This window comes from Trichoplax adhaerens, genomic scaffold (assembly GCF_000150275.1).
Source record: "Trichoplax adhaerens TRIADscaffold_2 genomic scaffold, whole genome shotgun sequence".
In the NCBI taxonomy this organism is placed as follows: domain Eukaryota; kingdom Metazoa; phylum Placozoa; class Uniplacotomia; order Trichoplacea; family Trichoplacidae; genus Trichoplax; species Trichoplax adhaerens.
The window spans coordinates 6,394,883-6,411,791 of NW_002060944.1; the positions used below are offsets into that span (position 1 = coordinate 6,394,883).

Genomic DNA, 16,909 nt, shown 5'->3' on the forward strand with positions numbered 1-16,909 from the left:
ATAATGATAATACAGCAAGTAGTATTACATTCGAACAATGGTAATACCTTTTCGATATGAGTCTTCGAAGGCAGTCTTAAGATTGATACTGCAAGCTTCAATACTAGTTGATTCAATTGCTTCTCTGATTTCATAGTTAACTTGTGCATTATATAAATCGAGCACATCACCTTCATTTATTTCAAAACTAGATTCAAGGCTATCCCTAATGGAATTATTAATGTCGTTCATTTCCTCGTCGAAATCTTTACAAGTCGAAGAAGTCAGCAGGCCGGAATCCATGAAGGAATTATTTACAAGAAAATCAGTCATTATGGCTAAAGATTTTCTCTCAAAGTCCTTAGATGGTAAGGAGCTATGAGTCGAAGATTCTTCTCTGGTTACTGGTAAATCGCTTATATCAGCGTCAGTTGATTTATTTTCATTAATAGCATCTAGATCTGCACATAACGCGGTAGTAGAATAAGCAGCGATGAAAGGTAAACAGTTACAATACGATAAATGTAAATTTCGCGATTGTATACATGTAGTTGTATAACAGGTCGAACATCCCTGGGACGATATTTCGTTAGTATTATTCCAATTGTCAAGAAAATGATTGAAGAATTTTCTAAATTCAGCCAATCCAAGGTGACATTCAATCAAATTATCAATATTTTTAGGGAAAGTATGCGGAAATGAAGCTGGATCAACTGTGGTATTGGTGCTATCTATCGGGTTATTCACATTGCTATCCAGAGTTTCCAAACTATGACAGTCTGTAGATTTGACTTTGGAGTTTTTGTCATTGTCCATCATATCAGTTTTATAGTCAAGTAATGGATGCTCAATCCAAAATTGTAGCGCAAGTAAAGTACGTCGAATATCAAATTTACATTCTCGGTAAATTGTGATGATATCCTTCTTATCGGTTACAGCTCCTTCAACAAGACACATTACTTGCATGTTGACAGCCACTAAATTCTATCGATAGAACATCATAAAATAAGGTTTGATGTATACAATTAAGAACTAATTGAAGTATAGAGACATACATTCGAGGGTGCGTTATATATAAGATGACCATACGGAAGTTTTAGATTGTGTAATAACGCTGTATCTGCAAAAGACGAAGTAACGTCAACGGATGTTAACATAAAGTCAAATAATCAAAAATTGCATTGAATATTACCACTGCATGTTAAAACGATTGGAACTTTGGTATTTTCCATTAAAGAATTTACAGCGGACCAAAAACCTTCGTCAATATCGAATAAAAGGTCAACCTAAACCGTGTTTTAAATGTATGATTTTATTATTATCATACGCATACAGTAATTACTATTCTTGTTTTGTTGTACGCGTACCATTATCGTATGTTATGTAACAGAAATTTTCAAACCTCTTCAAAAAGTATTACTGTCATACTGAGTTTCTTTAGTTCAGACGAGGGCGTTTTAGGTTTCGAAGTTATTAGATTGCTGCTGGAATCTTTCTTGCTTACTTTCTTTCCGACAACAGGATTACTTTTAAGATTTTTAGGGTCCGATTTACTATCTACTTTATCGTTTAAGTTCGGAGTAAAGTTTACTTGATGCGACTGTGTAGCTTCTCTAAGCTGTGACATAATAAGTTTACCAGAGCGCTTAAAAGACGCATTAACTTCAATAACCTAGATAAATAATGTTCGTTATGTATATTAGTACCAGAAAATAATGTCGTATAGTATAATAAAATTACGATGATAGCACATAATTTCTTCATACTTGCATTCCTAATTGTTCAGCACATGCATATACGGTAGCTGTTTTTCCACTTCCCGAAGGTCCTGATAGTAACATAGTATTGTAATTGTAGGAAATTTCATCTATATGTTGTCTCAAGGATTCAGTCTGAAAATCATCATCTTCTTCGCTATCCCAAGCGCGTGATGGTTGCTTTTTCGAGTAATTACCTAGGCATCAAGGTTTCTTATTTTAATGCTATAAATTTAACCTTGCCATAATTAGCTATTGTTAAAAATCATTAGTTATTACCATGTTTTTCGCTTTTAACGTTAAAGTCATTTAGTTTAATTTTCCAAATTTTCAGCCATTTATAAAATTTGTTTACTACTTTTTTATTACCAATCATTTCTGAATGGTTTCGAGGACGATATTTCTCAGTCCATAACGTATCTGCGACTGGACCAGCAAAAGGTTTATTTTGAGCTTTGCCATTATTATTCGTATTTCCAGGTTTAGGTAGCTTATCAACATTAGCATCCATGCTTTCAGTTTCGCCGTCTTTTCCTGAATCTGCTTTAATATCGCGATTTTCTAGGTCTACCGTAATACATTCTATTACTTCCTTACTGGTTCTACTGTTCCCTTCCCCTTCATCTGTCAAATTTACTGTGACTGCGTTGAGCATCATGGCCCTATCATTCGCGGATCTACTAACTTCACGCAAATCGTTGCTGTCGGCTACTTGCAATATTGGATTAGTGGCGATTATTTCTGGCGATCGATTTATATGAGAGTCACCATTACTCGTGTAAGTAGATGGATTAACTGTTGACTTTGCTGAGGCATCAATCTTTGGTTCACTTAATGACTGGCTAAGAGATGTAGTTTTCTGTAAAGGTTGCTTTAAAAAGAGTTGAAAAATCTTGGTCTGAGTGCCATTATTGTGCTTCTTTTTATCCTTTCTACTAGAATTCTCTGTGGTATTGCTCACTAGCATTTTGTTGCTACTGACCATTTCATCGACTATTTTTTCTCCAGATTTACCAACATTTCGATCTGGAATCGGCTTCATATTGCTTTCTTCCTTTAAACTGACGCAATGTTGTAACCCAAAAGACTTTGTGATTGGAAAATCTGCTATTTTCCGTTGAGAAGATGTTGTTGGATTGGCTTTAGATCGCTTAGTCATTGGGTGACTATCAACAACTAAAGAGGTTCTCTTAATTGTTTTTGCAGATATTTTGGAAGGGCTTAAATTACCTTTATTCTTGTATTGAAGTACCTGCGTATCTGGATTATTTACATTACCGGTTTGGTTTACAGATTTCTTCCTCATATACATGCTAAATAATTTATCTATATTTATATCTGGAAAAGCTTCTTTAATTTTGTGCAAAGCAGGTATAAGGCAAGATTTATTTACTGGTGTAACAGGATGTGTCAGCGCCTAAACGTATCATTAATTAATAGATGATGGATTGAAAATTTTGTAAGTAATAATTTTAGAATACAGCCGATGTCGAATAATAAGATACTGACCTCCTGCTTTCTAGGTTTTAGGTTTTTAATCCGCTCAGAGACATAGTCTGGAAATGTTAACGAAGACGATAGAGTTTTTAGTGATAATCCATTGCAAGTCTCATCCTTTGTAACGGTTGGAGTCTTAATGTTAACGAATAAGTTTTCTATATCTACTTTGGGCAAATGCCATAACCAATTGTCCTTTTCTTGTTGTCGAACATGACTTACGGTAGGGAAGGAGGTTATTGAAGTAGATATTACTGTGTTTTCTATATTTTCTATTGTATTTCTTTTACAATTTCCTATGTGGAATCAGTAGGCTACCAGTTATTTCTTAATAGGATCAAGATAATCTAAAAATTATATGCATAATACCATAACATGACTTACCAATCTCTTTCGAACTGCTGATCAATCTCTCAAAAGCATTCGTTACAACCTTCTTAGCCGTATGGCTTTCCGGTATATTAGACCCAGGTATTTTGTCATTCGCTACTACAGTGTTCTGGATAGGTTGACTTACACTATTATTTGATGTTTGCTTCTGTATCGTTACATCATTATTCTTGTCTTTCTTTCTTGTTCGTAGGAATATTGGCGCCAGCTTGACGTCTAAATAAAAATTCATATTTATATGCCATATTGCTACATCATGTGACTACATATCGGTAAATGCAAAGATAGGTATTTCATCTCAAACGATACCAATGTGTATTTACCTTTACTACATAATTTATCTTTCGGGGTTGTATCAATTTTCTCTTTCCCTATCTCCATCGTTTGAATTTCTTTATTGCAGTGATCTCCAGTATTTAGGATGATAGGTGGCGCTGCTAGCTCCTCTATAAGTTGACCACTTGCGGTTTTACATTCATTCTGGAGTACTGATCTCTCTATTACTGTAGTTGCTGTTGCATTTCCTTGGTAACTGCTTGCAAGCTTACACGGATTGGGCTTTGAGATGAGTTCAGTAGCAGGCGTGACTGATCCATTGACGGAATTGTCGTTAGCTTTATTATAGGCTACATTATCATAATTCGGTTGCATGTTTTCATCGCCAATATGTTGTCTATCCTTACGTGATCTTAGGGATTTTGTTAAAGTATCGATGGCGGAAAAGGTAATGGTTTGTTGCTTAAATGGCATATGTCTTGAAGCGTTACTTTTCTTATTTATTGGTTGTATTTCATGTGATCCATTTCGAGGTAGATGATTTGTTCCTATAAAATTAACCGCGTCCATTTGTGACGAAATCGCTCGTTTACTTTGTAGGCGAGTTGTTCTTCTCAATGTAGCCATCTCAGCTAAATCTGATGTAATTTTAAGAGAATTTACTGTACTTGTGTTATTGGTGCTTAATAGAGACTTATCTAAGTCACATGATTCTTGTGCTAAATCAATTTCTACTTTAAGAGGGCTAAAGTGTTTAAAGGTAGGATTATTTTCATCTATTTGTAAGTTGGCAACTTGCTCTTGAGGCAATGGCTCCGTAACATCATCGGAAATGGTAGCTTTTCTTTTACGGGTAGCCATTAAAGATGTATTTTTCACTAGTGAACTATCCTGTGCGAGCTCTACTTTCTCAACAGTTGCCTTGTTTTGATTTCTAATCGTTGGATGAATTTTATTCTTGTCAGGTGTTTCGCTACGAATGCATTGCTCTTGAAGGTTTAAATTTACATCTTGATTGTTAACGACGGTAACAGTGTTACTTTTCTTTTTTTTCGGTGCAGTAAAGTAAGTGGTAATCAAAATATTGTTATCTTCCATAGTGAGTTCAAGCAGAAGCTAGACTTTTTAAATTCAAGTTGGGCCACTCCTGAAATTGCAGCAGCATTTATAGAACTTCTCTCTACTTGCTCGTTGTACAAATTAGACACAATTGAAGGACATGCCGTAGTCTATCCTAAATAAGGTCAATAAACAAAGACACGTTATACACATATAAAACCTACCATTGTTAATTGATTCATTAATTATCGGCAAAATTTCGTCGGATACTGAATTCTATTTGTCTTGTAATTACAGCAGAATTGAGATGAAAAGCCATTAAACAATCAACAATAGGATTGTATGGAGCACTAGTACTACGCGTTGATGACTAGCCTATAAAAAACCGTAATAACTTTTTACTCTGATGCTATACTTTGCTTGTCGTTATCATTGCTGTAATAATGATTACAGAAGCTTTCGATCTTTATTTACACGTATGGGTTGGAAAGTAACCCAGCAAGTAAAAAGAGGATAACGATTATTTATAAATAATTCTGCTAAGTCATGATAATGTCTGGTATGAGTGTGGATATTTGTAGTGTCTTGGATGTGGCTGTATAAATCATAAAGATTTTGAATGGTTTTGTTGTAAGTGTGACCACAAGTATGATTGTTGATAACTATAGTATTGTTTGTGATTATGTGATATACGAGTATATATACAGTACTTTAGTCTTTGGTAGTTAGGAGGAGATACTATTCCTTGTAGATTAAATTGTAATTAGAAAACAATATCAATGCAAACTATAAAAGCAACAGGCTGTAAGGGTAGCCATTACAAGGTATTTATAACTGTCAAGATTGGAAAATAGGCAATCTCCTCAATACAGAACAGGTAGGTGTAAGTCCAAGTAGTATTTTAATATGGGAGCTCTATGACTTGTACGGTTGTCGATGTATTAATATGATGAAGATGATGGGAAAGATTGATTTTGGTCCGTTCAAACTATGTCATGGTTTCCAAATGCAACCCTGTGCACTACAGTAGGTGCAATTCGGTGACCAAGGTAACTTCAGCTACAGTGACGCGCTGGTACGCATCTCGTCCACACTTAGCTCGCACATTTGGACATCTGCTAATGACGAAATCGCACTTAAGAAAAGAAAGTATGTACACAAGCATTGGCATAGTTTTCTAATTCTGGCTCATAATTACCAACTCCATTGACCTCGATATATAAAGAAATGAAAGAATTCAATCGTTTCCATTGCTGTGGATCATGGACTGACTACCTTTATGTCTTGCTGCCCCCCTGGCCCAAAATGGCGGCAAGCAACAAAGTGGAACAGATACTGTCTACGTCTTACCCTTTTACAAATGGAAGTCCACCCTGATCTTTACTGATATTAAAGACAGTAGCTACTATGGAAATTTACCGTCATTTTCTAGTCTCAAAGTAATATCAGCATGGATAATATTGTGCAAACTTACTGTTTACTCCCGCTTGATTTTTGCTTTACTGCAACAGCGGCATGCAAGCCCCAACTTCCAGTTCATTCAAATGAGGGAGTGTTACCAAACCCTTGAACCGTGTCCAATAGACTGTATGAGTTAGTAGTGGCAAGCTTGGAACGCAAGGCTAGGGAACATCCGTCCGTACAGTACGTCGTTGACTTCTGTTTTTTCGGTACTTGACCACTCAACTCCTTGTCTCTAATAGGACGATAGACAGAGAATACAGCGTTGATTGCGTACTAGTACTATTTTGCCAATGTCTTCCCGCCATCGCTGGACTCGATTTACAGTATATTTTTGTACAGTATTTTTGTACAGTACTCATCCCAATTTCGGTACAATACTGTCCAGGTAGTCCAATCTCTATACAGTACAGTATGGAAATTGGACTACCTGGACAGTACTGTACAGCTGTACTGTACAGTACAATGTGTACAGTACATCTAGTACTACTGTAGTTCATGACTGTGTCACGCTTAGACGGACAGACATTTCCAGCCAAAATATTGTGCCAAACACTTGGTTATGCCAGTATTGTAGTATATACAGTAGACGGTCGATTTGAATTGACTGATATTTTCTCAGTTAGTAAGTAAATATTAAATATTATTACCTTGAATCTGACTCATGATCAATTCAAGAATACACTCTAACCTGTTGTACTGCACCTAATGGGGTAGCATAAGAGAAAGCAATGGCATGACTAAGATTACTGCTCGACTGCAGCTCTCGGGTCAAAGTCTACCATAATATTCTAAAAGTCTTGTGACCAGTCATCATTGGAATGTGGCTCCTGGTGCTGGTACAGTACTGCACAGTACAATATACTGTAGGTTTACAATACAAGTACTGCAGCACGGTACTGTAACGGTAGTAAAAATAACTTCTCCTACCGTACTGTACGAGTGTACGTACAGTACGGTGGTTACAGACGTACAGACAAACACTTGTCGTGCCTGCCTGCCTTGGGTAAAACCCTACTGTTGGGTATCAGACAGCCTGATCACATTTTACTCAAGCCAATGGAAAGCAATGGCCATGCAAAATAGAAATCCTTGAATGGACTAACACAAGGTATTCAATTCTTTTCCTATGCGATATATCGAGGCTTATAATCTGGAGTGAATACTGTATCTTGGAGAAAAAGTGATTCTATCCTGGTAGGATCGATCCCTATTAAGTGGACAAGATGGAAGAAGATGAAGGCAATGAACTACGCGATTTTAACGTACCCATATTTTTCAATCAGCCACGGCATACTGAAGATGTCCGAGGTTTAAAAATGCTGGAGAAATCTTGGAAGATGACTGAGAGGGTAAGCCATCATGGATAGTATAGTGTGATTATGAATGATCGACATGGATTAAAGGGCTAGTGTGGGAGTTGTATCAAATGCGCTATAAAATGGGCTAACATCGATCCATTCAATAAGCAAAATAATGCAACTTTTAAGTGCTGTAATACCCACCTTGAGTTTGTGTTGACACTATTCCTACAATGTAGTCAAATGGTGTAATCATCATCGGATTGTGGCTATCATGCCAGCACTTTCACCGATTACAATACAGTAAATTGTTGCAAACTTATTAGCAATACCAAGGAATACAATCTCTTACAGTCAAAAGGATCAATGCCATCAGTCAATTCTACATGGATCGTCATTCGTTGTTTATTATAATAATAATAATGAATTATTGAAAAATCCTGACTGGTACAACGACGGACGAGTAGATGCTTGTCTTGTTGCTATACTATACAGCAAACCGACAGTACCTACTCATCTCCACCCTAAAAGTCGGACATCAACGTGATATTTTAGTTGTCATGTACAAGATGAACATAGCACCTACAAGTAGATGGAGTAGAGTACAAAAGGATTGCCGGATAGATCGAAAATGGGATATGTAATCAATTAGGTTAATTACTCTTTTTTTTCCCCTACAAAGTAAACCATAAACACATAAGCACACCGAATACGTCAACAGTTCTACTTTGGTTTATTCAATTAATTGGTAATGACGATCGTTAAAAATACTTTATTTCTACCATCTGTGCCGTTAATCCTTGTAAATCAACATGATTCAACATGATACAGTACCCTGCTTATATTCTTTACAATATCACAATCGATTGGACTAGGCTAACTGGATTATCGATCTATCATCATTTTATCCAGTTTACTTTTTGTAAAGATTGATACATTACAAATACGGCAATGCTTTGGTCGGTTACAGGTAGTATGTAATTATTCGATTTGAGCAGGTTTAATAATACTAGACTATCTATCGTAATTTTATCCACCTTATCATTTCTATACATACGAATACAGTGGGCGATAACGTGTATTACTCGCCATTAGGAATTACTGTATAGGTACGACATAGCTCTTTCAAACCCAAAGGAATAATCGCTTTCAACGCCAACCTTCTGCTACTCATTTACATCGATTAACTTGGTCTAATTATATATAACTCCAGTTACTATATAAGAAGGATCTTACTGTGTGTTGAGACTCCCAATTCGGCTGATCTAAAGCTCAGTGATAATATACGCGTATCATTATTACCATTACAGCGAAGCCAAAAAGAAATAGTTAACTAAACTGACAGTAATTACTTTCTTATGTAAAGCGTTACTGAATGAATTAAATGAAAACCTTCTATTTAGATGAAAACTGTAAGTGTAGCATTAGTATTATGCTTGAATGTTGGTGTTGATCCTCCCGATCTTATCAAGCCTACTCCTTGTGCACGACTAGAATGTTGGCTAGGTACACAAGTTTATTTATTAAGTGTAGTATTGATACATTGCAAATGTTCGGCTATTTAAGGTCTTTAATTATAGCTTTATCATATGCATGCTTGAGAATGATTTCTTTTTTTAGATCCCCTAACGATGAATCCTAATAAATCGCTTGAAGCTGTCGGTAATAGTTTACAGAAACAGTATGAAAGATGGCAGCCCAAGGTACAGAATAAGAACGATTGAATGATTTTTTGATAGGAAATGTCATATATCTCAGCCAAAGTTGTGTTATATTGTTAAAATTATGTCAATGCTTCAAAAACTTTGTAATTTGCTGAGTAAATACTAGAAAATTAGTCCATTTTTAGAACACTGTATACAACAGGTATTTTCTCCAAACGGTATTCAAAAAGTACAACTTGTTGTTAAGTTTTAAAATTAATTAAGCAGAATTTTTTTCGCGTCGTCTATAGGCACGCTATAAGCAGAGTTTGGATCCTACGGTAGAGGAAGTCAAAAAATTGTGTCTCTCCTTGCGGCGCAATGCTAAGGTAAGGCGATGCAATGCGAGAACCTTAAAAAATTGAAATACCCTTTTTATGTATAGCATACAGTAATCTAATTTGTACAGGCAGAGACGTATCTATATCTTGACCTACCGTACTTTAATTAGGATGATAGGGTACTGTTTCATTATAATGGGCATGGAGTACCTCGACCTACTCAAAATGGTGAAATATGGGTTTTCAATAAGGTAATACAATAAACTTACTTTTGAGTTATAAAAAATTGAAATTAATTTAAGGATACGTCGTATTGCTGTTGACTGATCTAAAAATATAGAACTACACGCAGTATATTCCATTATCGATATATGATCTGCAAAGTTGGATTGCTGGTCCTACTGTTTTTACTTATGATTGTTCTAATGCCGGTAAGTTTTGATCGTACAATCTATTATGCGGTAGTTGCCCTTTTCAAATTATTTCACTTATAATTATTATTTAATGGTATTGTATAGTATAAATTACTTTCAATGATTATCATAGTAAACATCAATAGTATAATGAATAGTATCTATCACATGCTATATTTACAATAATATCTGTATCTCTCTATTTTACCTATTGTAGGTGCTATTATTGACCATTACTTACTTTTTTGTCAGCAACGACGTGAGGAAAGTCCTGTAAGTGTAAAAAATAGTTGTTGGTCCACTATCATGAATATTATTACTCTACAATTTAAGTTATTGGTCCATTAACTAATCTTCCTTTCTGTATTTACCAGCTTTTTATTTAGCTGTGTTTAATGCTTTATTTTTAATTGTTCATATATAGGGTGAAAGCGACTCAGATATATCAGTTACTTTATTAGATAATTGTATTCACATGGCTTCCTGTAGCTCCAATGAAGTATTACCGTTAAATCCAGATTTACCAGCTGATTTATTTACATCATGCCTTACAACTCCAATTAAAACAGCCCTAAGATGGTAATGTAGAACTTTGGTCAATATCAAAATCAATTTAGTACTTGATATAATATCAGATAATGTAATAGAAACCAATGTTGCAATTGGCAAGTGTACTATACACTAAGTCTTGCTTCTGATATCTTCATGCTTTAATAGGTTTTGCATAAATAATAACAACCTTTTGGTACCTAATATAACTTTAGAAATGATCGAAAAGTAAGCTATGTATTACTTGTTATATTGTGTAGAGAATATAATATTTACAATTGTATCATATTTTGAAATAAAAAGAATTCCAGGAAAATTGAACGACCGAAGAACACTGATTGGAGAACTAAACTGGATATTTACTGCTGTAACTGATACGATCGCTTGGAATGTTCTTCCTACTAGTATGTTTGCTTTAGGCTATTTTTAATAAAATGCGTGAATGTTATTTTTTGAAACAAACTGAAAATTATTATAACTTTGAATATATAGAAATATTTCAGAAGTTATTTCGCCAAGATCTGCTAGTTGCAAGTCTATTTCGAAATTTTCTTTTGGCTGAAAGGATAATGCGTTCTTTTAATTGTTCACCGACGTCACATCCGAAATTACCAAGTACTCACAGTCACCCAATGTGGTTAGTCTAAAATTTGGATTGGCGTTAAAGATTGCAAATAACATTATATACCGGCATGAACTGTATATTGTATAGATGTATTGTAAGTAGTAGTTTCCGTTGATTGCTTTAGGTATACATGGGATTTAGTCCTTGATCGATGTCTATCTCAATTACCATCTATTATCAATAATGGAGAAGAATTTGCGGTAAATTGAGTATCTTTGATGATATTTACTATTTCACTTGATCTACTAAGATTTATACTTATACTGAAGTTAAAAATATCCTTACTTGCCTATTCTTATTGTGGTAATTGTAGCATAGCACATTCTTTGAGGATCAACTTACAGCATTCCAAGTGTGGTTAGCGTTAGGATCGAAAGAACGCAATGTTCCTGAGCAATTACCGGTTGTTCTACAGGTTTGAAATTAATTTGAATGTTAAAAATTTTCTACTGAACATCGCTATGGAAATGTAGTAGGTATATTTTATTATAATCGAATTTTTTTATTATATTTAGGTTTTGTTGAGTCAAATTCACAGAATTCGAGCTCTTGACTTGTTAGGAAAGTTTCTCGATTTCGGCGTATGGGCTGTAGAACTGGTATGTATACCTAAAATCCTTAGCTACTATTTATTGGTAATATATCAAGTTGCTACTCGATGTACTAATGGTATCTTATTCTTACGTAATAACTGTAGGCCCTTTCGGTTGGCATTTTCCCGTATGTGTTGCGACTTCTTCAAAGTTCTGCTAGAGAACTAAAACCGCGGATGTTATTTATTTGGACAAAGATTTTAGCTCACGATATTGTATGTATCACAAATTTATGTGTCAATAGCTCCCTATTAATCTAAGAATATCATTTCTTATTATGTTAATACTATTGCTTCTGCAATATTTTTAAAATTATATTTTGTATTCTTTCGTTTATTTCCATAACACTAACGCGTAATAGAGTTGCCAGGTTGATTTAGTAAAGGACGGTGCTTATAAATACTTTCTCCAAATTCTGGCAGATTCTCAAATGCCGGTTGGTATTATCCTGCTTGCTCTTAATTCCTAATTTTGTTATTATTATTAATTATTGTTGGCCTTTCGTAGTCAAAGGATAGAGCTATGGCTGCTTATATAATAGCTATGGTAATTAAAGATTATCCTACAGGAAAGGTATGGTGTTAAGTTAGGATTACATAATGTCGCTCTGTGATATATTAAGTTAGTTGCCTCTGAGCTTGTAATAGAACAATAGCTTACTGAAATTTTTTAACTAATAATATGTAGGAGGCAGCTCAACAAAGCAATATTATTGCTATATGCACCGAGTTGCTAGATGACCCAAACCCTTTATTGCGTCAGTGGGTAGTACTATGTTTAGGATATGAATGGAATGGGTATGATCCGGCTAGATGGTGTGCCGTTAGAGATAACGCGTACGAGAAGTTATCTCATTTACTTGCCGATGAATGTGTTGAGGTATACTAGATAACTAGTTGATCAACTAATGGACCTGATTTAAATATATTATCATCATAATATGCACGTATTGAATAATAATAACACCATGAAGAAAGAATTAAATACCTTTTTTAATCAGGTTAGAGCAAGTGTTGTGTATGCATTGGGTACATTCGTAAGTAATAAAAACGATCGTAATGGCCAAGCTGATAACATTGATCAAGGAATTGGAATGACATTGGCAGCATGTGTAAGGGATGGCAGTCCGGTAGTGCGAAAGGTGCAGGAGTAAATATTAAAACTTTAGTAATAGTCAAACAAATCTCAAGATTGTCTAACATGATTATTCTTTTGATCAATCTGATGGATAGGAACTTGTTGTTGCATTATCTGGATTTGTATTGGAATTTGAATCATATTTCATATCCACAGCTACGAAATTGGTAAGAGAAGTTGAGAGTGAGAAAGATAAAAACCGTAACAACCAAAGTGGCCCTGGAGCACCTGGTGGACGGGTTTTGGTTCCAAATAAAAATACTGGTCTGACGCTGCATCAGAGTACTGACAGCTCCCATTCTCAGCAATCACGTCGATCTCGTTTATTTATGAGTCAGTCAAATAATTCTTTATCGCCAGCTACAACTGGTGATTACCATCCCGCGCTCGAGCGTTTGTTGTCACTTCCACCTAGAAGTGTATATAATATGGTTTGGAGGGTATGTATGTGTAACGAGTATTGAAAACTGTATGGTCATACAGCGTATCAATTTTTTAGCGCATGAATAAACTTTCACCTTCTTGACTACACTTGTAGGCTTTGATTACGTTGCTTAATGATCCTTTTCCGGAAATTAGCGATCTAGGAAAGGAACTTTGTAACTACCTTATGATCAAGGTATAAAATACTGGCATTAGTGTTTTATATAAGAATCCCTTTAAAATTTGTTTTATTCATTACTTCGTTATATCACTAGATTACTGCTGGTAGCTCAAGCCCAACTGGTAGCTTACGGGTAAGCGAATCAGTTTCTACAGATATTGGTGGATTGGATGATAGTGCACTACACGCTAAAAAATTCAGCAAGTACGTTATTCTAAATAATTTCTCATTAGACTGTTGGTATAAATTTATTATATTATAATTTAAATAATAAATTTCTTTTAGGGGTATAGAACGTAGTCAATCACAACCGCAAATGCCAATAACTGATATACTACCTCATTCTCAGCAATTCTCAAACAAAAGAACAGTTTTTGGTCGAGGCCCATCGGTAAGAAAAAAATACAATAAACTTTGACAAGTGGAAGTGCTCATTGCTTATACATTTTTTTTTAGAATTCAGATAGTAGTGATGATGATACCGACAATAAGATATATAGATTGCCTAATGTAAAAACAGAGTTGGGATCCTGGTGTTCAAGCCAGTTTCGAAAGTCTTTATTAAAGGTAGCTATGCAATGCATTTGTCGCATCTACTTCTTATATTGATTATTTGTGATAACTTGTAAAATTGCACCATTTGCATATGGCAGCCTCTAAATTATTATGATCCGTCGAGTCAAGAGTATTATGAAAGTGAGTGGAAATATTTATTTAATGCTGAGATTAGAGCAGAAGCTGCAGCATCTTACCGATATTTAAGTAAGTGTACTCGTACCATCAGAACTGATATCGTTAGTTTCGCGTATGACAATTTTATATTAACATGTAAAATGGCCGTGGTAAATCTAGGTAAATCTCAATTGGATGATGAGTGTTTTATTCAAAGAAGTACTTTCCCACCTCAAATAATGACATTTATGGAATATCAGAAGGCCATCATCGTGGCTGGACAAAACGAAATTAAGTAATTCAACATAAGAGCGAAACGCTGCTTTTTATAGTAGCTATTAATAATTATAATAATTAATGGATTATTATTTTGTATTTGAACTTGAGCGTTTGGAACTGGGAGCAGTCGAATAAAATGAAATCGTTCAGGAATAGCTTAAAAAATTATAAAATAACTGCCTTGGAAGTTATTAATGAGCATCACTCACCGTTGCTATTAGCTGGAACAGGTGAATCTTAAATGAATGATCTATGCTTGCCTACAAATTCGCATATTAAACCAATAGCTCGATATTAATAATTTAACAATTTTGTATGATATTAGATGACGGTAGCTTACGGCTATGGAAGCATTTCGATAATGATGACAACAATTTGAAGTTAGTAACTGCTTGGAAAGGATTGAGTGAAATGCTAAGATCCTCCTTTAGAAGTAAGATTGAATTTATATCGAAGCTTGCAATTTTCTTATTGTATACGTATGGCGATAGTAGGCTTGATTAGTTATGATTGTAATGATTCATTATAGGGTCAGGTTTAGTAATGAGCTGGGAGCAGCAATCAGGTAAATTATTATGTAGCGGTGACGTTAAATCTGTTAGTATATGGGACGTTAGAAGAGAGACGAAAGTACAGGTAGCGTAGACCGATAATTGTAGAATATTTTAAAATAGTTTAGATGCTTAGCATCCGAAGGTGAAAAGATTAATGACAAATTCTACCATTAAAGGAAATACCGACTGGAGCGGGCAGTTGTGTTACAAGTATTTCCAGTGGAGTTGCTGATAGATCATCGCTACTAGTGGTTGGTTGTGGTGACGGCTCAGTAAGGTTATTTGATCGAAGGCTACCTGCAAATGAGAGGTATTCTGAAAAGAATAATTGTTATAAATTTTATGTAATTATTTTTTGTACATGTAAGAATTTGTTAAAGTTTTGTGTTTTGAAATTTGATGATCTAGCCGCGTTAAAACGTTATTTGAACACAAGGCTTGGGTTGTGAAAGTTCACAGACAAAGTGGAGGAAATGGTAACATCATTAGTGGCAGGTATGTAATTTTAGAAGATGATATTTGTGGATGAGCTCAATTAATTTTAGTTTTTTTAAATTTAATATTGCCTTCACTTATTATAACAGTATTGCTGGTGACGTGAAATTTTGGGATCCGCGTTTCACTGAATCTGTTAAAACGATTGATACTCAGCATACATTAAATGCTATGGACGTACATAAGGAAGCCGATATTCTCGTTTGGTAAAATGAGATATTTATAACAAATAACCTAAAGACATTTTAATACTTGATCATTTCATTGTACATTAGTTTAGATTTTAAAATGCGTAATCTGTTATCATTATAGCGGCTCAACTAGCCAAGTGATACATGTTTACAATCACAGCGGTGAATTAAATAGTGCAATCAAATATCATGATGGATTTAGAGTGCAAAAAATTGGACCCATTAGCTGCTTAGCATTTCATCCCTATAAGGTTTGTAAACTAATTTAAGTTATATCCTTGAATAAAGCTAAGCTTAACAGCATGATTATTTATTTATGATTGATACACGAATATTTACAATTAATAGGTTATGTTCGCTGCTGGTAGTGCGGATTGCTTGTTATCGGTGTATTCTCCTTCTGATAAAAGACGATAGTAGACGTAGTCAATATCGTTATTTTTATACTATCTCATGATACTGTAACTAAGTATTTGGTAAAGCAACTTTTCGTATGATATTGATGATAAGGCAGTCTGTAAATTTATAGCGGTTGATTGGTTATGTATATTATGTACATAAGTATAAAAATAGCGCAAGATTTTTACATAATTGAGTTCAGTCCTTATTACGTGCTGATATTTTAATCATCATTGTATATTGTATAAATATTAAAAATGAACTTTTTAACAATTAGCAACTAATTATAATTGAAAATTATATAGCGCTCGCGTTATACAACGAGATCAAATACGCGTATATTCGTATACTCTCTGTACTGTATGAGATTATATAGTGTAAACATTTACTATATGTATTTGATATAAAGCGGTATCAGAGACATCTTCACTAGTACTTATCGGTTTTTATCTAAGCATATTGCTGCAATACTGTTGTTGCTTCAATTATGATTAATAATAACATGTGATCAAGGATTTAGCGAAACTTGCGATATAAATTAAACCTGGGCTAAGATAAACAGATATCGTAGCCGTAGTTATTGGCTCTAATTGACTGTTAACATAAGTTGTTGTTTTAACGCATAGAAATATCCTGGCAGGGTTAGCCTATGTGAAAATGAAGTTAATATATTTTTACAGTAATCAGTTATATA

At 34.5% G+C, this 16,909-nt stretch overlaps 2 protein-coding genes across 2 annotated transcripts; one reads left to right on the forward strand and one right to left on the reverse strand.

The window, feature by feature from the left end:
• Nucleotides 1-24: 24 nt before the first annotated feature.
• On the reverse strand, nt 25-4,997 carry TRIADDRAFT_53629 (uncharacterized protein; the record flags this gene model as incomplete). Its single annotated transcript, XM_002110025.1, has 9 exons — nt 25-963; nt 1,035-1,099; nt 1,172-1,265; nt 1,382-1,651; nt 1,746-1,933; nt 2,016-3,153; nt 3,246-3,529; nt 3,618-3,839; nt 3,947-4,997. The coding sequence occupies 9 exons, from the start codon at nt 4,995-4,997 to the stop codon at nt 25-27; spliced, it is 4,251 nt and encodes a 1,416-aa protein (XP_002110061.1).
• A 2,648-nt stretch (nt 4,998-7,645) lies between these two features.
• Nucleotides 7,646-16,085, forward strand: TRIADDRAFT_21042 (uncharacterized protein; the record flags this gene model as incomplete). The annotated part of the gene is made up of 34 exons (XM_002109481.1): nt 7,646-7,771; nt 9,124-9,226; nt 9,341-9,423; nt 9,675-9,752; nt 9,875-9,955; nt 10,045-10,135; nt 10,335-10,406; nt 10,451-10,480; nt 10,567-10,696; nt 10,835-10,894; nt 10,970-11,070; nt 11,159-11,303; nt 11,416-11,491; nt 11,605-11,706; nt 11,807-11,890; nt 11,989-12,099; nt 12,246-12,320; nt 12,392-12,457; nt 12,572-12,763; nt 12,885-13,025; nt 13,117-13,461; nt 13,560-13,640; nt 13,720-13,865; nt 13,911-14,016; nt 14,082-14,192; nt 14,279-14,393; nt 14,478-14,592; nt 14,685-14,806; nt 14,902-15,009; nt 15,106-15,212; nt 15,307-15,440; nt 15,539-15,625; nt 15,715-15,831; nt 15,938-16,085. The coding sequence occupies 34 exons, from the start codon at nt 7,646-7,648 to the stop codon at nt 16,083-16,085; spliced, it is 3,789 nt and encodes a 1,262-aa protein (XP_002109517.1).
• Between the last annotated feature and the right edge of the window lie 824 nt (nt 16,086-16,909).